Source organism: Trichomonas vaginalis, chromosome I (assembly GCF_026262505.1).
Source record: "Trichomonas vaginalis G3 chromosome I, whole genome shotgun sequence".
Lineage (NCBI taxonomy): Eukaryota > Parabasalia > Trichomonadida > Trichomonadidae > Trichomonas > Trichomonas vaginalis.
Window position 1 is genome coordinate 11,462,714 of NC_067203.1, and position 20,544 is coordinate 11,483,257.

The 20,544-nt window shown below is 34.1% G+C and overlaps 9 protein-coding genes and 2 pseudogenes across 11 annotated transcripts, besides 1 other annotated feature; 7 read left to right on the forward strand and 4 right to left on the reverse strand.

Annotated features, from left to right (window-relative positions):
• Positions 1 to 1,923: 1,923 nt before the first annotated feature.
• TVAGG3_0969280 (uncharacterized protein) lies at positions 1,924 to 2,286 on the forward strand (the record flags this gene model as incomplete). The annotated part of the gene is made up of 1 exon (XM_051253633.1): positions 1,924 to 2,286. One exon carries the CDS (start codon positions 1,924 to 1,926, stop codon positions 2,284 to 2,286), a length of 363 nt encoding a protein of 120 aa, XP_051079207.1.
• Positions 2,287 to 2,304: 18 nt separating this feature from the next.
• Positions 2,305 to 2,547, forward strand: TVAGG3_0969290 (serine threonine-protein phosphatase family; the record flags this gene model as incomplete). Its single annotated transcript, XM_051253634.1, has 1 exon — positions 2,305 to 2,547. One exon carries the CDS (start codon positions 2,305 to 2,307, stop codon positions 2,545 to 2,547), a length of 243 nt encoding a protein of 80 aa, XP_051079208.1.
• Positions 2,548 to 2,551: 4 nt separating this feature from the next.
• Positions 2,552 to 3,400, reverse strand: TVAGG3_0969300 (uncharacterized protein; the record flags this gene model as incomplete). Its single annotated transcript, XM_051253635.1, has 1 exon — positions 2,552 to 3,400. The coding sequence occupies one exon, from the start codon at positions 3,398 to 3,400 to the stop codon at positions 2,552 to 2,554; it is 849 nt and encodes a 282-aa protein (XP_051079209.1).
• Positions 3,401 to 3,538: 138 nt separating this feature from the next.
• Positions 3,539 to 20,544: part of a mobile genetic element that runs on past the window's edge.
• Positions 4,317 to 4,620, forward strand: TVAGG3_0969320 (phage tail repeat-like family; the record flags this gene model as incomplete). The annotated part of the gene is made up of 1 exon (XM_051253636.1): positions 4,317 to 4,620. A coding segment is annotated over one exon (304 nt), but the record flags the coding sequence as incomplete, so codon positions are not given.
• Positions 9,246 to 9,568, forward strand: TVAGG3_0969330 (organellar and viral DNA polymerase type B; the record flags this gene model as incomplete). The annotated part of the gene is made up of 1 exon (XM_051253637.1): positions 9,246 to 9,568. A coding segment is annotated over one exon (323 nt), but the record flags the coding sequence as incomplete, so codon positions are not given.
• On the forward strand, positions 9,861 to 10,067 carry TVAGG3_0969340 (organellar and viral DNA polymerase type B; the record flags this gene model as incomplete). The annotated part of the gene is made up of 1 exon (XM_051253638.1): positions 9,861 to 10,067. A coding segment is annotated over one exon (207 nt), but the record flags the coding sequence as incomplete, so codon positions are not given.
• On the forward strand, positions 11,642 to 12,252 carry TVAGG3_0969350 (annotated as a pseudogene). Its single transcript has one exon. A coding segment is annotated over exon 1 (611 nt).
• Positions 12,714 to 13,148, forward strand: TVAGG3_0969360 (uncharacterized protein; the record flags this gene model as incomplete). Its single annotated transcript, XM_051253639.1, has 1 exon — positions 12,714 to 13,148. One exon carries the CDS (start codon positions 12,714 to 12,716, stop codon positions 13,146 to 13,148), a length of 435 nt encoding a protein of 144 aa, XP_051079213.1.
• On the reverse strand, positions 13,592 to 14,248 carry TVAGG3_0969370 (protein of unknown function, DUF4106 family; the record flags this gene model as incomplete). Its single annotated transcript, XM_051253640.1, has 1 exon — positions 13,592 to 14,248. One exon carries the CDS (start codon positions 14,246 to 14,248, stop codon positions 13,592 to 13,594), a length of 657 nt encoding a protein of 218 aa, XP_051079214.1.
• TVAGG3_0969380 lies at positions 15,614 to 16,181 on the reverse strand (annotated as a pseudogene). The gene has a single exon. A coding segment is annotated over exon 1 (568 nt).
• On the reverse strand, positions 18,747 to 19,397 carry TVAGG3_0969390 (uncharacterized protein; the record flags this gene model as incomplete). Its single annotated transcript, XM_051253641.1, has 1 exon — positions 18,747 to 19,397. One exon carries the CDS (start codon positions 19,395 to 19,397, stop codon positions 18,747 to 18,749), a length of 651 nt encoding a protein of 216 aa, XP_051079215.1.

The window sequence follows — 20,544 nt, forward strand, 5'->3', positions numbered from 1 at the left end:
ATAAATCATTAAATTCTAAACGTAAGCGAAACTCATTCAATTTATTATTAGAATCAAATCTATTTTAAAATTGAGCTATTCGTTAAATCACAAAAGGATACTTTATATTTTTAGTCAAAATTTGTTGATAGGAGCTTATTGGCGCAATCTCATGTTCTTCCTGGAAGCAGCGCACAGACCAGTCAGAAGCGCTCCTTCCAGGACCAGAAAGACTAGAAGGGGGTCCTGACCTTGAGAAAGGACCCCCTTCCAGGTCTTTCTGGGACAATTCGGTTCGCATTGCGAGTGTCTGCTGCTTCTTTTGACCAAAGCAGCAGACACTCGCAATTATATGTTGCGGCAAGTGCATCTGTGGTGTCGGAATGCACTTGCCGCGAACTTCGAGCAATCTCCTGATCTTCCTGGAAGCAGCGCACAGACCAGTCAGAAGCGCTCCTTCCAGGACCAGAAAGACTAGAAGGGGGCCCTGACCTTGAGAAAGGACCCCCTTCCAGGTCTTTCTCCAAGGAACATTGTGCCATTGTGGAAGACATGCAGAGGCAATGTCTCCCAGAATGATACATTGCGACCAACACGAGTGAATGGGACACTCTATTCTTTCAATTTTCTCATTAATATTTTATCTTTTTTTATTAGATCAATAAATAAACTCTTTTAATGTTCACAATTACATAAATCCATATGAATCAATTCGCTATTTATTTAGTCTCAAAAAAAAAAAAAAAAAAAAAAAGGTAGTGGGGCCTCCAGGCACTTCGTGCCCTCTAGCCCTGAAGATGTTTAGTATAAATGAAGTTTATATTCGGAGGACTCTTCTTCTTCCTCCATTGCTTCTGGGAAGAAGCCTTCTTCTGGGTCGAAAACATTATATAATGTGTCGCTTTTCACAAATTATATATGTTTTCATGGTTTGTCACTTTTCTGTCACTTTTCAGGTAAAAACATTTTTATTATTATATATAAATGAATTTTACAAAACCTCCGTTACCGTTCTTTGGAAATAAGAGTAGATGTAAAGATATTATATTGAGAGAACTTAAGAAACTACCGAATGGTCTAACATTTGTAGATTTGTTCGGTGGAAGTTTCTATATATCCCATTTGTGCCATACAATATTCCCAGACTCAAAGATTATATGCAATGACTTCGACAACTATATGGACCGTCTCAAACATATTCCAGACACAAACAAAATATTGAGTGAGTTAAAAGAAAAGATACCTATAGGTAAGATGGAACGTATACCATTAGATAAGAAAAATATTGTGAGAGAGGTTTTGAAAAAAGCAGAATAATATAGACTGGGATATGTATCTGCTAGATATTATATATTAGGTGGTTCTATAAGAGTTCATGACATTGAAACACTTATGTCAAAATTTTATATCTTAACTATACAAATGTTTTCAAAGAGGACATAGAAAAATATATTGAGGGTATAGAGTTTGTGAGATGTCATTGGACAGAGTTGTATGAAAAATATAAAGACAAGGAAAATGTTTTCTTTATAGTGGACCCGCCGTTCTATAACACATGGGATTTTCAATACCAAGTAGACTGGACTTTGAGAGACTCTTTAGAAACTTTAGACGTTTTACATAACCATCCATGCTTTTACTTTACATCCGATAAAAGTGGTTTGGAAACCGTTATGAGATGGTTAGAGGACATACATGACTATGAGTTTAGATATGACAAGATAGAATATGAGAGAGGTCCTATAAACCGGAGAAAGTGTCACAATAACGAAATTTTATTAGTAAGTAAATGTGGTTTGAAATAGGACTACTTGTTTTAGGTTTTTTCCATTGTGTCATTTATTTCTTTGACGTGGCAGAAAGATATAGAGAATATGAAGATGAACCAATGCCTGCAAATGTTCAGTATATGTACTCGTAAGAGATATTTTTATCTAATATTAAATGGACGCACAGAACTTAGCGAATGCACAGCAACCTGGACAACCAAACCCAGAGAATATTCCAAATGAAGTTAGAATACAAACTGCAATGGCAAACTATGGTCAAGTGCCAACAGATGTACAAATGCAAACTGCCATGTCAAATGACGCTGCGTTAGGTTTGCCACCATGGTATGCAAATATGAGATGGAAAGAGTTTTATACAAACCCTGAAGTGGGATATAAACAACTTTATGCAGATGACGCGAACACAGGAGTTGACCCAGAATATGTTTTCTACCAGAGGAGAAACAGAATGTATGAGCTCCAGTTAAAGAATGCTATGGAACTCAACAGGAAACGCAAAAGACTAGGCGGACATTAGATTTTTACATATAGTAAAATGGGTTTCTTCAGTAGTATTGGAAACTTCTTTCGAAGAGTTGGAAGAGGTATATGGAATGGAATAAAAACCGTAGGAAGAGGAATTTGGAACGGTGTCAAAAATATTGGTAAAAGAGTAGGTCAGTTTGTTGGTATTATACCTAAAGACCCTGAACCAGAAGAACAAGCTCCTGTTATACAACAGCCTGAACCTGCACCACAGTCTAGTTGGCAACCAAATCCAACACCTCAACCGTATTAAAAAATTATATTTTTACCGTTCGATAGTAGTTGTATATGAAACTAAGTTCTAAGTAAAACGCATGGTATAATGGAATTATTCTTTTTCTTCCATCTGTAGTAAACCATACTTGAAAGTCTGAAATACTTCCACTTGGTGGTTCGTATAACTTTGTAGGTTTTTCGTAAAAGTCATTTGCCAAGCATAAGAAAGAGTTTTGGGCGCCAGAAAATGAAGCATGAACAATAATAGCATCTTGGTCGAAAACATTTTCATATGTTCCATTAGGGTTTTCGACTTCATAAAAGTCTGGGTGTACTGGATATGCTGCAGGCTGATTTAACATCCTCAAAAATCTATACCATGCCAAGTTGTTATATTTTGTAGAAATATAAACGTTTTCTCCAAGGTCTTCTATTCTATTGATTTTAACAGTTGCATTTTTCCTGTCATAAATAATATCGAGATGGTATTCTCCTTCGTCAATGTTATACTGGTTTGCATATTCGATATAGATATTGTTTATTTTTTCTTGAAAAGCTTGAAGAGTTGTTTCTAAGTTTACAAGCAAACTAACTTGTAAAAGTTTTCCCTGTTCAAATTTCTCATACATACGTTTTTCTTTGTTATAGTATCGAACTTCAAAACCGACCGTAAATGGGAAACCATGTATGGCTTCTGAAATGAACTTCATTCTACGAAAGCCAATAGCTTTTGTGACAGATGGGTCTCTTAGCCATCTTAATGGGTAGTCAAAACGATAGCCTTCATGCTTTACGGTCTCTGTCTCAAACTTTTGACCGACATTAGTAAAAAGTTCATCTAATGGTTTAGTTGTAGCAACTCTTGAATTTTCTTTTTCTATTGGAAGCATATTTTATCTAGAATAAAAATGTCGAAAGATATTGCTTCCATGAGAGAAATACAACACAACCGACAACTCATTATGCAAGCTCTAAATAAGAACACAACAAACTTTTCAAACTATTCTAAGATATCTGAGTCATTGAAAGAAGGAAACTTAAAACTGACATTAAACCCAATGACAGATGAGTTTCTATTTCAAGACAAGAAGAAATACTGTCTGTATAAATCCAACAAAAGGAACTTTAAACGAGAAACCTATAAATGAACTTCTTTTGAAAGCAGATGTTGACAACAAAGCTGACAAAGAATATGTAGACGATGCAATAGCAAAAGAAGAAGAAAGAGCTAACAATGCTTATGCAACAAAAGAACATACTCATCCTGAACTAGCAGACAAAACATATGTTGACAATAAAATGTCAAGTGAAGTGACAAGAGCTGAAAACGAATATTCTAAAAAGACTCATATACATTCTATATCTGAAATAACAGACTTAAACGTTAGCCTTGAAAAGAAAGCGGATAAGGAATATGTGGCTAGTAAGTTAGAGAAGAAAGCAGATAAGGAATATGTGGATGAAAAAGATAATGAAATTATAGAAAGGGCTGAATGATATCATGAATGGACATCGAAGATTTTAAAAACTAAAGCTGATACAGGATGGGTTTCAGGATGTTTAGACCTTAAAGCAGATAAAACTTATGTTAACGATGAGTTAGAGAAGAAAGCAAATAAGACTCATACACATACAAGTTTTACAACTGTTAGAGCAGACGACATAATACTGAACTTTGACCTTGGTTCAAGTGCACCTTTAGAGAATCCGAGTACAAGCGTAAAAGATACTCTTAACAATTTAGATAAGAGTTGCAGGAATATCGAAGATCATGCCAGAAACTTTGAAGCATATGAACTACCCGCAATGTTAGATAAGAAAGCAGACAAAACAGAGCTTCAAACATTAAAGACAGAAATACTTCAAACATTATATCCTATAGGCTCTATTTATACGTCAATGAACTCTACCAGACCAGAAGTAGTACTTGGTTTTGGAACTTGGACTCAAATAGTCGACAGGTTTTTGTATTGTGCAAACTCTTCAAAGGAAACAGGTGGAAGTAAAACGATTTCAGGTGAAAATTTACCTGCACACAGTCACTACATAGATTTAAGTACATCTCAAGCAGGTTGGCATAAGCATAGATATTGGGATTGGTCAGCAATGACAAAAGGTAAAGGATATGATGTTAAAGACAACGTTAAGTTTGCTATAAATTGTTACTGGAGTAACACTGAGGGAGGAGGAAACCATACACATCACGTTTCAGGATATACGCAAACAACGGGACAAAGTAAAGACTACATGCCACCTTACATGACAGTTTACGCATGGTATAGAAATGCTTTAGTCGTCATTTTCAACTTCTTTTAGCATATTCGTCAGGAGTTGTCTTATATTTGTTAGGAAACTGTTTTTTGAAAGTATACCACCTTGAACTTTGACAAGTTTGAACGAGGTCTGAACAATAGTAGTTTTATCTTCTGCTTGCAGTGTGTACATTTTGCCATGTTTGCCTAAAACTTCATAATATTCTCTTGTATACTTTCTTCTATTTTTACGAACACGAATGTGAGTACCTGTCGGGTTCCCATTGTTGTCATAGTCAATAGTATTTCATATGGGTCGCGTTTGGGTATTTCTATTTTTACTTTGTCACCTTTCTGAAGTTTGAAGCCCGGCATTCTTTCTTGTTTGTCTCTTTTGACTAAATTATTAAATATATAGTCTTTCTCTAAGTCAGGGTTGTTTTTCATTCTTCGGGGGAGTGGTTTCCCAAACCTTTTTGTTTACGGCTATTGTAAATATTTAAACTTGTCTCATCTTTGCCATGGAGAAGTGTCTATATTTGTCGTCATATGACATTTCATTTGCTTCACCACCTTGTGGTTGGTTTAAGTCTCTTAACATTTTTTATACAACCGTCAATGACACCAAGAGCAGAATGGTTTTGGTCGACAATGAAATATTGGTTTTACATTTTTTGAACGCAGATAGTTTTAATATCATCTGATTTGAAAAGAACTTTCACAGTCAGATGTCATTTTGGTTGGATGGTATTTGTCAACGAATATTGTCAAGCAGTTTTCACATCTAAAAATTTTGGACCATAATGGTATGGCTTTCACAGTATCTTGTGTTTTGACCGACAATATTAGCCAGTATGGTGGTCCATCTGTTCTAACTCTCGGAATGTTTTCCAAGATATCCATAAACCAAGCATTTGGTGTTGAACTAAAGATTTTTACCATGAGTGCTTTTTTTGTCGCTTTAGAAACATAGGGGTCCTTGTTTGAATTCGTCATTTTTTATCCTATAAGAAATGGGTTTTTTGGCGCATTAGCAGGAGTTGCATCCAGATTTTTGCCCGCAGTGGGAACAATAGCCAGAGGTGTATTTGGAGTTGGAAGGAAGATTTGAGTACATTAGGTATACTTAAAGAGAAAGCACAACCTATTATACAAAACTGTACAGAAAGGTTGGGATGTAGCACGAGATGCAACAAATCTTATTCCAAATCCTGAAACAAGAGGAAAAGTTCAAGGATGGATGGACAATGTAGGAAGACAAGCAGGAAACTATTATAACAAAGCAAATGACTACTATAACCAAGCAGGACACTATATGGACCAAGGTGAAAGAATTCTTTAACAGAGGATATACCATGCACAACAATGGGTAAAACATAACCACCTCAACCGCCTCAAACGTGGGGAATGTAAGTTTTTTACTGAGATGAAATGAACAATACAGCAATTGAGACAAATGGGTTCAAGATGGATTTGTCGGCTTCCAGCAGTTACACAACGTGTTTGTCAAGTTCTTCCTATACCTCAGGAAGTTTTAGACCGACTTAAAAAACAACAACAACCAGTTGAAAACAAACCAAACTAAAATTTTTTACTGAGATGAAATGACCGAAGAAGTTGAAACGGTAGATTTGACACCACAAACAAAAGTTCAGAACCATTGTCAAAACCTGTCAAAGAACTTACAGATGAAGAGAAAAATTCAATAATAGAAAGTGCCAGGTCTGGAAATACAAACCCTAACTACAAAGTCACTTTTCATAAAAATGGAACGGCAAGTATCTCAAAAAAGAAACAGACTCTCACAAATAAAATATTGAAGTCTGAAGGAGCTTTCGAGACAACAGATGGAAAAGTTTACTTCACTGACCAACAGTTCATTATAGAACATCTCATTGACTTAGAGTCGAAATATTCTAAACTTTACAACAACACAAAAAGTTGAAAGGAAAACAAAAACAATGGCATATGATATTTATGAAGATGTTGACGACACAACTGTTCCTGCAAGTGAAGTAAAGTCAGAGAAACCGAAAAGTGACGAAAAACCGATAGAAGAAGAAAAACCAAAAACTGAAGATAAACCAAAACCAAAGTTTAGTTTGGAAACTAAACCAAGTCAACCTTCATTAGCTGGTATGGTTGGCGTCAAAGACTTATGGCAGCAGGCGGTTATGTTAAGTAAAGAAAAAAATATTTTTTTATTTTTATAAAAATGCCCCATATAGAATGGATAGAAAATCTGCTAGAATAAAAGCAGAGTCTGCTAGAAAAAAGCAGAGTTGGGAAACTGTTGTTAGATGAGAATATGAAATGGCATACAATTTTAAAACAATATATTTTTACATATATTAAATGCTTCAGGCTGAAAAACAAAGAACAAAAGTAGCAGATACAAAACCGTTAGACTATATCTTTACAAATGCTGGTAGACTATTTCAGATGAAGAAATTTCATCCCGAGTATACAGGTTTGACTATCCAATTCGTTGGCTTCAAAGTCCTTCAGATGCAAAGGCAATAGGATTTAGAAGAGTTTTGTTTTCAAATAGAACTAACGCATTTATGTTCGCAGTATATTTTCAGGCAGTATAAAGGTTCTGATGGTCTAATAGACAAATTTGACGAAATGAGAATCTTTACAGTTCGTTCAGACGAAAGTCTTGAGAAAACTCTAAATGACTTTCAAACTCAAATGAACAAATATTATTGGGAATTTCAAGAAAAATACGACTCTTACTAAATGGAACATACTATCTGAAACTAGAATTGACAAGATGAACTCCACCGTTTCATTTCAAAAGATTGAAATTAACCCTCCAAGAGATACAGAGTTTTTATTTTGGAAAGTAGACAAACGTTCTTGGGCACAATTTCTTCGGTTACTAAACCAGAACGAACCATTACCACCAGATGGTCCATTTAAATTTATACTTCCACCAGCAGATTTGACAGTTTATAGAAACGTGTTTGACCCTCAAAATGTTATGTGTCATGCAAGTTTCAGTTCAAGCAACAATAGTTTTCTATGTATTGGTAAGGACTTTTATGACTTTGCTTCTAAATTCTACGAACCACCTAGTAACAGTTTCTCTGACTTTCAAGTTTGGTTCACAACAAATGGTGTGCAACATATTATTCCATTGTACTATGACTTTTATCTCGAATTGTCTTTCATATATAACTACGGAAAAGTGCTGAAAAAGTATTGAAAAATACTTTTAGGGTAGCATGTTAGATCTAACCTCTTTTTTCACCTGTTTTCTCACCCTCATAACTTTGTCATGACTTCTTCGTAAACTAAACGTAAATGTTTTGTCAAGACTTCTTCGTAAATGTTTTGTCAAGACTTCTTCGTAAATGTTTTGTCAAGACTTCTTCGTAAATGTTTTGTCAAGACTTCTTCGTAAATGTTTTGTCAAGACTTCTTCGTAAATGTTTTGTCAAGACTTCTTCGTAAATGTTTTGTCATGACTTCTTCGTAAATGTTTTGTCAAACATGAACGTAAATGTTTTGTCATGATTTCATCGTAAATGTTTTGTCAAACATGAACGTACATGCTTTGTCATGATTTCATCGTAATGAGTGTAAAGGACCCAAAAATATATTTTAGGGTAGAAGGTTAGATCTAACCTCTTTTCTACCCTCTTGAATTTTCATGAATTTTCATGAATGTTTTGTCAAGACTTCTTCGTAAATGTTTTGTCATGACTTCTTCGTAAATGTTTTGTCATGACTTCTTCGTAAATGTTTTGTCAAGACTTCTTCGTAATGAGTGTAAAGGACCCAAAAATAATGTTTAGGTGAAGTGGTGCGATCTCACCTCCTTTTTCACCTCTTTTCTCACCTCTTGAATTTTCATGAATTTCCTTAAGATAGAAAAAATAAAGTTAGTTTTATTGTATTTTTTTGTATGTAAGATATGATTTCAGGGATTTTTTTGACGAAGTGTCAATGTTCACTTCGTCAAAAAATAACAGTTATCTAATGAAAAAGTGTCATTTTATTTTTTTATTTTGTATGTTAGATATGATTTCAGGGATTTTTTTGACGAAGTGTCAATGTTCACTTCGTCAAAAAATAACAGTTATCTAATGAAAAAGTGTCATGATTTCATCGTAAATGTTTTGTCAAGACTTCTTCGTAAATGTTTTGTCAAGACTTCTTCGTAATGAGTGTAAATGTTTTGTCAAGACTTCTTCGTACATGCTTTGTCAAACATGAACGTACATGCTTTGTCATGACTTCTTCGTATATGCTTTGTCATGACTTCTTCGTATATGCTTTGTCATGACTTCTTCGTAAATGTTTTGTCAAACATGAACGTAAAGGACCCAAAAATAATGTTTAGGTGAAGTGGTGCGATCTCACCTCCTTTTTCACCTGTTTTTTCACCTCTTGAATTTTCATGAATTTTCCCGAAATAAAAAATAAAGTTAGTTTTATTTTTTTTTATTTTTTTATTTTGTATGTAAGAACAGAAATGTCAACAATCGGCACAACAACACTTCAAACAACAGCACCAAACTCGTTAGTCATGAATCCAACATCTATGTTAGTAGAGATGAAAAGCTTCATTCCTTCTTCATATACTTTCGAAACAAAAATCCAGAAGATAAAGCAGGAACTTTTAACAAGTACTTTGGACTGTTGTGCGAAAGATGAAACAAATGAACAGTATCTTTATGAAATGCAGGACATTATTGACCATTTACCCAAATTGCCTGAAATTCAGCAGCAAAAGCTCACTATTCCTGAATTCGATGAAATAGAAGTCAAAGCAACTGACTCAGTAGAAATAAAGAAGTTCATTCGTAAGGTAAACTATGAGTTTCTAGGATTTCATTGCAACCATAAGGTTATGGACAAAGATTGCGACATGGTATATAAGAACATCTCTGACATATATAAATCTGAAGAATTTAAGACCTACGACAACTTTGTTTCGTTAGTTGCTGAATGTGTATGGCAGATAAGAGATAAAGATAGAAGAGGTAAGGTATGGAACAAACAGATAAAACCAGCAACTTTTGAGTTAAAGAAAACCATTGACGCTTTAGTTGTTTTAGCAGGTAAGGTTTCAGAATATAACGCAAAAATGAACCCGCAATGTTCTAAATGTAAAGCAGCAATTAGGAAATATAACTACTCCGTCAAAGAGATAGAAAGAATGAGAAACGACTATGCAGACTTAAAGAAAGAAGCAGAAAAGCCAGCAGAAGATAAAATGAACATGTTAGAATTTCTGAACAAAAACTATCCAACTGCTGACGATTTCCTTCTATCTGACGTCAAGAAGAAGTATAAAGAAACTTTCGGCATTGTTAAAACTTTTGACATACTGACAGAAGAAATAGAAGCTACGAAACTGTTTAGAATTTCAAATATACATCGTACAATTCATGTAAAACGCTTGTGAAAAAACAGGTGAAAAAACAGGTGAGATCGCACCACTTCACCTAAACTTTATTTTTTGCTGAAAAATGACCAAATTTCATGAGTTTGTATGTTTTAGACCATGTGAGAAAACAGGTGAAAAAACAGGTGAGATCGCACCTCTTCACCTAAACATTATTTTTGTCTGATTTACGCTCATTACGATGAAGAAGTCTTGACAAAGCATGTACGTTCATGTTTGACAAAACATTTACGAAGAAGTCTTGACAAAGCATGTACGAAGAAGTCTTGACAAAGCATGTACGAAGAAGTCTTGACAAAGCATGTACGTTCATGTTTGACAAAACATTTACGAAGAAGTCTTGACAAAGCATGTACGTTCATGTTTGACAAAACATGTACGAAGAAGTCTTGACAAAGCATGTACGTTCATGTTTGACAAAACATTTACGAAGAAGTCTTGACAAAGCATGTACGTTCATGTTTGACAAAACATGTACGAAGAAGTCTTGACAAAGCATGTACGTTCATGTTTGACAAAACATTTACGAAGAAGTCTTGACAAAGCATGTACGTTCATGTTTGACAAAACATTTACGCTCATGTTTGACAAAGCATGTACGAAGAAGTCTTGACAAAACATTCATGAAAATTCATGAAAATTCAAGAGGGTAGAAAAGAGGTTAGATCTAACCTTCTACCCTAAACATTATTTTTGTCTGATTTACGCTCATTACGATGAAGAAGTCTTGACAAAACATTTACGAAGAAGTCTTGACAAAGCATGTACGAAGAAGTCTTGACAAAACATTTACGATGAAGAAGTCTTGACAAAGCATGTACGAAGAAGAAGTCTTGACAAAGCATGTACGAAGAAGAAGTCTTGACAAAACATTTACGATGAAGAAGTCTTGACAAATTCAAGAGGGTGAAAACAGGTGAAAAAACAGGTGAGATCGCACCTCTTCACCTAAAATATATTTTTGCTGAAAAAAATGACCAAATTTCATTATATAACTGTTATTTTTTGACGAAGTGAACTTTGACACTTCGTCAAAAAAATCCCTGAAATCATATCTTTTATACAAGATAGAAAATCTTACTCGCCTAAAACTCATGAAAATCGTAAAAAAATGACCAAATTTCATTATATAACTGTTATTTTTTGACGAAGTGAACTTTGACACTTCGTCAAAAAAATCCCTGAAATCATATCTTTTATACAAGATAGAAAAATCTTACTCGCCTAAAACTCATGAAAATCGTAAAAAATTGCGAGTAGGGAAAAAAACCTGGTCGCCTAAAACTCATGAAAATCGTGAAAAAATGACCAAATTTCATTATATAACTGTTATTTTTTTACGAAGAGAACTTTTGCACTTCGTCAAAAAAATCCCTGAAATCATATCTTTTATACAAGATAGAAAAAATAAAGTTAGTTTTTTGTAAAATATTTTTTTTATTTTGTATGTAAAGACATATATGACAAACACTGAGTTTGAAACAGTTAAAAAGATAGACAATGACACCAAATTGGTTAGAATAGGTGATTTAAACGTAAGATACTCAAAGAAATACAACAAATATTCTTTGTCAGACATTTTATCTCCATCTGGAAAGAAAACATACCATTGGGTTGGAATTGCTTCAACTCAGAAAATTTTGACAAGAAATCCTGAGCTTATGATATCGGTAAGATTCTATGGAACTACAGCATATCTTATAGACAAAAGTCTTATACCAATAGTTTTGTTATGGTTAGACCCAGTTGTTGGATATAACTTCATAACATATGGTTCATTCGATACGGAACGTTGCAGTGAAGGCTTACTTTACATCGTTCAGAAACCGAAGGACTTCAATACAAAGAGATATAAGATAGGAAAACATATAATATAACTCAAAGATATGACAGTACAGTCAATAGAGTCAAGGTTGTGTTCGTTAACGATATGAGAGCTGCTGAAACAGAACTACTTGAAAAGTTTGAGAAAATGTATGGTGCTCCCACGAAAGGTAAAGAAACGTTTGAAGTAGATGAGATAGATAAAGCTATAAAATTATTTGACGAAGTTGCTGAAAAATACATGTAAAGCGTTTATTTTTGGTCTTTTGTGAAAGTCAGGAAATAACGCTAATTTTTTTTATAAAATATTTTTTTATTTTGTATGTAAGGACAGATATGTCAACATCAGAGAACACAACAACTGCTATCGTTCATGAAGCCATAAATGAAGAATATGAGTACATACAGTATAACAAACAGTTACGTCTCATTCGTTCGGTCAAAGACGATATGTACCAAATGCAAAGTATTTTGAATGCTCTTCGTTCTACAAAGCAAGCACATCATTGGTTTGAAAACCAACAGACAAAAGAACTTTTAGAAGAATTTCCTCATATGTTTGCGACCCGAGGAAAACCGCGAGTCGAGATTCCGTACGAAAATCGTAAAAATTTGCTAAATGGTTTGAGAGGCTGGTATGTACATAGACTTCTTGTAAATGCTGTTGCAATGTGGGCTTCACCTCGTTACGCTTGTTATATTTTCATGATGTTAGATGAAATTCATAGACAAGAACGTGAAGAGCTAGAGAACAAGCTTGAAGCAAAAGACAAAAGCATTCAGAAAAGAATACCACGTTCGGTACCAAAAGGTAAGGAAAAGAACTATAAGTATATGATTTATACTGAAGAGATGGAAAATGAAGAAGATAAAGATATGGTTATGTTGCATTTAGTCAGAAGAAACAACAAAAGCTTTTACGACCTTGCTAAGATTTACAAATCTGACAGAAATTGGTTCTATCGCGAAAACTTACCGATTTCAATGACACCGAATGAAGATGTGAAACAAATAGTTCAAGATACGTTACCTCAAACACACTATGATATTAAAGGTTGTACAATACTTACATTCAAAGAAGATTTGCCATTGTTAAAGGAAAAAATAACAGAGTATTTTGACAACTTCAAACAAGTAGAGTAAATGAACCATTTATTTTTCAAGCTTGACTTCAGATGGCTCAGGTAGCTCTATAAAGTAAATTGCCTTGTCAAATCCTTCTGGCATTCCGAGTCCTTCCTTCCGACAAGAAAAGTTCTTCCTTCCGACAGAAAAAGTTTTTCCTTCCGACAGAAAAAATTTTTCCCGACGACAAGAAAAAATTTTCCAGTTGTCCGTCCGTAAACCATTCAAATTTTCGAAAATTGAGAACTTTTTGGTCGAACTTCAGGAAAAGTTTTTCCTTCCAACAGAAAAAATTTTTCCTTCCGACAGGAAAAGTTTTTCCCGACAACTGGAAAAGTTCTTCCTTCCGACAGGACACAAACGGATGACTGACGTTCCTCTTCCTGAATGCCTTCCAAAGCCAGAAGAACCGACAGCCCCAGCACCACAACAGACTTACTAAGACTAAACACTTACATTTTTCAAGCTTGACTTTTTACAATTTGAACTTTGTTTGCGTAGATATGAATTCTGAAAGAAGTATGAGGGTCTTGTATGACTTTGTACTTCTCCCATAGTTCATGTCTGTCAAACTTACCTGCCATGGACTCTTTCATAAGTTCCATGAAATCGTCTTCGGACAATCCGGGGAAAAGTACAATGTCAGTAAGTATTCTTTTAACATCCTTACTTAAACTCTTGGCTGTCTGTACACAAATGACAACTGAGATGTTAAAGTGCCTGAGCTTCTTAAGAATTCGACACATATCTTGTTCTCTATTCTTTAACAAAGGATGAGAGGCGAAATCATCTAAGATAAGAAGACATCTATGAGGGTAAGTCTTCCAATCGTAAGATTGCAATTTCTTCGAAATGTATTCTATCTCTTTCTGAATGCTTTTGTCTTTTGCTTCAATGACTTCATCTTTTGCTTGAAGTTTCTTTTCCATCTCTTCACGTTCTTGTCTATGAATTTCGTCAAGAAGTCTGTAAACATGCCATGCATAACGAGGAGAAGCCCACATTGCAACTGCATTTACTAAAAGTCTATGTACATAATATCCTCTTAAATTTATTGGCAATTTTTTACGATTTTCGTACGGAATCTCTACCCGCGGTTTTCCTCGGGTAGCAAACATATGCCATTTTACTCAGATTTTTGTGCTGAATTCAGTAAAAATAATGTTTAGGGTAGAAGGTTAGATCTAACCTCTTTTCTAACCTGTTTTTTTCACAAGCGTTTTACATGAATTGTACGATGTATATTTGAAATCCTAAACAGTTTTGTAGCTTCTATTTCTTCTTTTAGTACATCGAATGTTTTAACAATGCCGAAAGTTTCTTTATATTTCTTCTTGACGTCAGATAGAAGGAAATCTTCTGCTGTTGGATAGTTTTTGTCAAGACTTCTTCGTACATGCTTTGTCAAGACTTCTTCGTACATGCTTTGTCAAGACTTCTTCGTACATGCTTTGTCAAGACTTCTTCATCGTAATGAACGTATATGTTTTGTCAAGACTTCTTCGTAATGAGCGTAAATCAGACAAAAATAATGTTTAGGGTAGAAGGTTAGATCTACCCTCCTTTCTACCCTCTTTTCTAACCTCTTGAATTTTCATGATTTCTTCGTAAATGTTTTGTCAAGACTTCTTCGTAAATGTTTTGTCAAACATGAACGTATATGTTTTGTCAAGACTTCTTCGTAAATGTTTTGTCAAACATGAACGTATATGTTTTGTCAAGACTTCTTCGTAATGAGCGTAAATCAGACAAAAATAATGTTTAGGGTAGAAGGTTAGATCTACCCTCTTTTCTACCCCAGTTATTTTATAAGCGTTTTACATGGTAAACGTTATTTTTGGAATTTTCATGATTTCTTCGTAAATGTTTTGTCAAGACTTCTTCGTAAATGTTTTGTCAAACATGAACGTACATGCTTTGTCAAGACTTCTTCATCGTAATGAGCGTAAATCAGACAAAAATAATGTTTAGGTGAAGAGGTGCGATCTCACCTGTTTTTTCACCTGTTTTCTCACATGGTCTAAAACATACAAAACTCATGAAATTTGGTCATTTTTCAGCAAAAATAAAGTTTAGGTGAAGTGGTGCGATCTCACCTGTTTTTTCACCTGTTTTTTCACAAGCGTTTTACATGAATTGTACGATGTATATTTGAAATTCTAAACAGTTTCGTAGCTTCTATTTCTTCTGTCAGTATGTCAAAAGTTTTAACAATGCCGAAAGTTTCTTTATACTTCTTCTTGACGTCAGATAGAAGGAAATCGTCAGCAGTTGGATAGTTTTTGTTCAGAAATTCTAACATGGTCATTTTATCTTCTGCTGGCTTTTCTGCTTCTTTCTTTAAGTCTGCATAGTCGTTTCTCATTCTTTCTATCTCTTTGACGGAGTAGTTATATTTCCTAATTGCTGCTTTACATTTAGAACATTGCGGGTTCATTTTTGCGTTATATTCTGAAACCTTACCTGCTAAAACAACTAAAGCGTCAATGGTTTTCTTTAACTCAAAAGTTGCTGGTTTTATCTGTTTGTTCCATACCTTACCTCTTCTATCTTTATCTCTTATCTGCCATACACATTCAGCAACTAACGAAACAAAGTTGTCGTAGGTCTTAAATTCTTCAGATTTATATATGTCAGAGATGTTCTTATATACCATGTCGCAATCTTTGTCCATAACCTTATGGTTGCAATGAAATCCTAGAAACTCATAGTTTACCTTACGAATGAACTTCTTATTTCTACTGAGTCAGTTGCTTTGACTTCTATTTCATCGAATTCAGGAATAGTGAGCTTTTGCTGCTGAATTTCAGGCAATTTGGGTAAATGGTCAATAATGTCCTGCATTTCATAAAGATACTGTTCATTTGTTTCATCTTTCGCACTACAGTCTAAATTACATGTTAAAAGTTCTTGCTTTATCTTCTGGATTTTTGTTTCGAAAGTATATGAAGAAGGAATGAAGCTTTTCATTTCTACTAACATTGACGTAGGATTCATGACTAAAGAGTTTGGTGCTGTTGTTTGAATTGTTGTTGTGCCGATTGTTGACATTTCTGTTCTTACATACAAAATAAAAAAAATAAAAAAAATAAAACTAACTTTATTTTTTATTTCGGGAAAATTCATGAAAATTCAAGAGGTTAGAAAAGAGGGTAGAAAGGAGGGTAGATCTAACCTTCTACCCTAAATTATATTTTTTGGTGTAAATTTCCTAAACTGACTGACTGACTGACTGACTGACTGACTGACGGCACAAAGTGGCATAACGAAAACATTTACGAAGAAGTCATGACAAAACATGTACGAAGAAGTCTTGACAAAACATTTACGCTCATTACGATGAAGAAGTCTTGACAAAACATTTACGTTCATGTTTGACAAAACATTTACGAAGAAGTCATGACAAAACATGTACGATGAAATCATGACACTTTTTCATTAGATAACTGTTATTTTTTGACGAAGTGAAGAGTAACACTTCGTCAAAAAAATCCCTGAAATCATATCTTACATACAAAAAAATACAAAATAAAACTAACTTTATTTTTTCTATCTTAAGGAAATTCATGAAAATTCAAGAGGTGAAATGAGGGTAGAAAAGAGGTTAGATCTAACCTTCTACCCTAAATTATATTTTTGGGTCCTTTACGCTCATTACGAAGAAGTCTTGACAAAGCATGTACGTTCATGTTTGACAAAGCATGTACGTTCATGTTTGACAAAACATTTACGAAGAAGTCATGACAAAACATTTACGAAGAAGTCATGACAAAACATGTACGTTCATGTTTGACAAAACATTTACGAAGAAGTCTTGACAAAACATTTACGAAGAAGTCTTGACAAAACATTTACGAAGAAGTCATGACAAAACATTCATGAAAATTCATGAAAATTCAAGAGGGTAGAAAAGAGGTTAGATCTAACCTTCTACCCTAAACTTTATTTTTGGGTCCTTTACACTCATTACGAAGAAGTCATGACAAAACATTTACGCTCATTACGATGAAGAAGTCTTGACAAAACATTTACGAAGAAGTCATGACAAAACATTTACGAAGAAGTCATGACAAAACATTTACGAAGAAGTCATGACAAAACATGTACGTTCATGTTTGACAAAACATTTACGAAGAAGTCTTGACAAAACATTTACGAAGAAGTCTTGACAAAACATTTACGAAGAAGTCATGACAAAACATTCATGAAAATTCATGAAAATTCAAGAGGGTAGAAAAGAGGTTAGATCTAACCTTCTACCCTAAATTATATTTTTGGTCCGGGAACAAAATGAACGAGGTCAGGATGTATGTAAATACATTTGAATTCATTCATAACACCCTTTGTAAGCTCATAAAATGCTTGTTTTGAGGTCGAGCCACTTTTGGCTCCACCGTATTCTTTCAACCAAAACTCAAGAATTTCCCGCATGAATTTTGTATAAAAACCAACCGTCTGTATTCCGACGGTTGCTATATTCTTGACAAAACATTTACACTCATTACGAAGAAGTCTTGACAAAACATTTACGAAGAAGTCATGACAAAACATGTACGAAGAAGTTTTGACAAAACATTTACGTTTAGTTTACGATGAAGAAGTCTTGACAAAACATTTACGAAGAAGTCTTGACAAAACATTTACGATGAAGTCATGACAAAGCATTTACGATGAAGTCTTGACAAAACATATACGAAGAAGTCTTGACAAAACATGTACGATGAAGTCATGACAAAGCATATACGAAGAAGTCTTGACAAAACATTTACGATGAAATCTTGACAAAACATTTACGATGAAATCATGAAAATTCAAGAGGTGAAAAAAAGAGGTGAAAAAACAGGTGAGATCGCACCACTTCACCTAAATTATATTTTTGGGTCCTTTACACTCATTACGATGAAATCATGACAAAGCATGTACGTTCATGTTTGACAAAGCATGTACGATGAAATCATGACAAAGCATGTACGTTCATGTTTGACAAAGCATGTACGATGAAATCATGACAAAGCATGTACGTTCATGTTTGACAAAGCATGTACGATGAAATCATGACAAAGCATGTACGTTCATGTTTGACAAAACATTTACGAAGAAGTCTTGACAAAACATTTACGAAGAAGTCTTGACAAAACATGTACGATGAAGTCTTGACAAAACATTTACGATGAAGTCATGACAAAGCATATACGAAGAAGTCTTGACAAAACATTTACGATGAAATCTTGACAAAACATTTACGATGAAATCATGAAAATTCAAGAGGTGAAAAAAAGAGGTGAAAAAACAGGTGAGATCGCACCACTTCACCTAAATTATATTTTTGGGTCCTTTACACTCATTACGATGAAATCATGACAAAGCATGTACGTTCATGTTTGACAAAGCATGTACGATGAAATCATGACAAAGCATGTACGTTCATGTTTGACAAAGCATGTACGAAGAAGTCTTGACAAAGCATGTACGTTCATGTTTGACAAAACATTTACGAAGAAGTCTTGACAAAACATTTACGAAGAAGTCTTGACAAAACATGTACGATGAAGTCTTGACAAATTCATGAGTTTTCTACGATGTTAGAAAAAATGTTATTTTCTAATATCTTCACATTCAATACTTTTTCAGCACTTTTCCGTAGTTATATATGAAAGACAATTCGAGATAAAAGTCATAGTACAATGGAATAATATGTTGCACACCATTTGTTGTGAACCAAACTTGAAAGTCAGAGAAACTGTTACTAGGTGGTTCGTAGAATTTAGAAGCAAAGTCATAAAAGTCCTTACCAATACATAGAAAACTATTGTTGCTTGAACTGAAACTTGCATGACACATAACATTTTGAGGGTCAAACACGTTTCTATAAACTGTCAAATCTGCTGGTGGAAGTATAAATTTAAATGGACCATCTGGTGGTAATGGTTCGTTCTGGTTTAGTAACCGAAGAAATTGTGCCCAAGAACGTTTGTCTACTTTCCAAAATAAAAACTCTGTATCTCTTGGAGGGTTAATTTCAATCTTTTGAAATGAAACGGTGGAGTTCATCTTGTCATATTCTAGTTTCAGATAGTATGTTCCATTTAGTAAAGAGTCGTATTTTTCTTGAAATTCCCAATAATATTTGTTCATTTGAGTTTGAAAGTCATTTAGAGTTTTCTCAAGACTTTCGTCTGAACGAACTGTAAAGATTCTCATTTCGTCAAATTTGTCTATTAGACCATCAGAACCTTTATACTGCCCATGAAAATATACTGCGAACATAAATGCGTTAGTTCTATTTGAAAACAAAACTCTTCTAAATCCTATTGCCTTTGCATCTGAAGGACTTTGAAGCCAACGAATTGGATAGTCAAACCTGTATACTCGGGATGAAATTTCTTCATCTGAAATAGTCCTACCAGCATTTGTAAAGATATAGTCTAACGGTTTTGTATCTGCTACTTTTGTTCTTTGTTTTTCAGCCTGAAGCATTTAATATATGTAAAAATATATTGTTTTAAAATTGTATGCCATTTCATATTTCTCATCTAACAAACAAGTTTCCCAACTCTGCTTTTATTCTAGCAGACTCTGCTTTTATTCTAGCAGATTTTCTATCCATTCTATATGGGGCATTTTTATAAAAAAAAAAAATATTTTTTTCTTTACTTAACATAACCGCCTGCTGCCATAAGTCTTTGACGCCAACCCATACCAGCTAATGAAGGTTGACTTGGTTTAGTTTCCAAACTAAACTTTGTTTTGGTTTATCTTCAGTTTTTGGTTTTTCTTCTTCTATCGGTTTTTCGTCACTTTTCGGTTTCTCTGACTTTACTTCACTTGCAGGAACAGTTGTGTCGTCAACATCTTCATAAATATCATATGCCATTTGTTTTTGTTTTCCTTTCAACTTTTTGTGTTTGTTGTAAAGTTTAGAATATTTCGACTCTAAGTCAATGAATGTTCTATAATGAACTGTTGGTCAGTGAAGTAAACTTTTCCATCTGTTGTCTCGAAAGCTCCTTCAGACTTCAATATTTTATTTGTGAGTCTTTTCTTTTTGAGATACTTGCCGTTCCATTTTTATGAAAAGTGACTTTGTAGTTAGGGTTTGTATTTCCAGACCTGGCACTTTCTATTATTGAATTTTTCTCTTCATCTGTAAGTTCTTTGACAGGTTTTGACAATGGTTCTGAACTTTTTGTTTGTGGTGTCAAATCTACCGTTTCAACTTCTTCGGTCATTTCATCTCAGTAAAAAATTTTAGTTTGGTTTGTTTTCAACTGGTTGTTGAGGTTTTTTAAGTCGGTCTAAAACTTCCTGAGGTATAGGAAGAACTTGACAAACACGTTGTGTAACTGCTGGAAGCCGACAAATCCATCTTGAACCCATTTGTCTCAATGCTGTATTGTTCATTTCATCTCAGTAA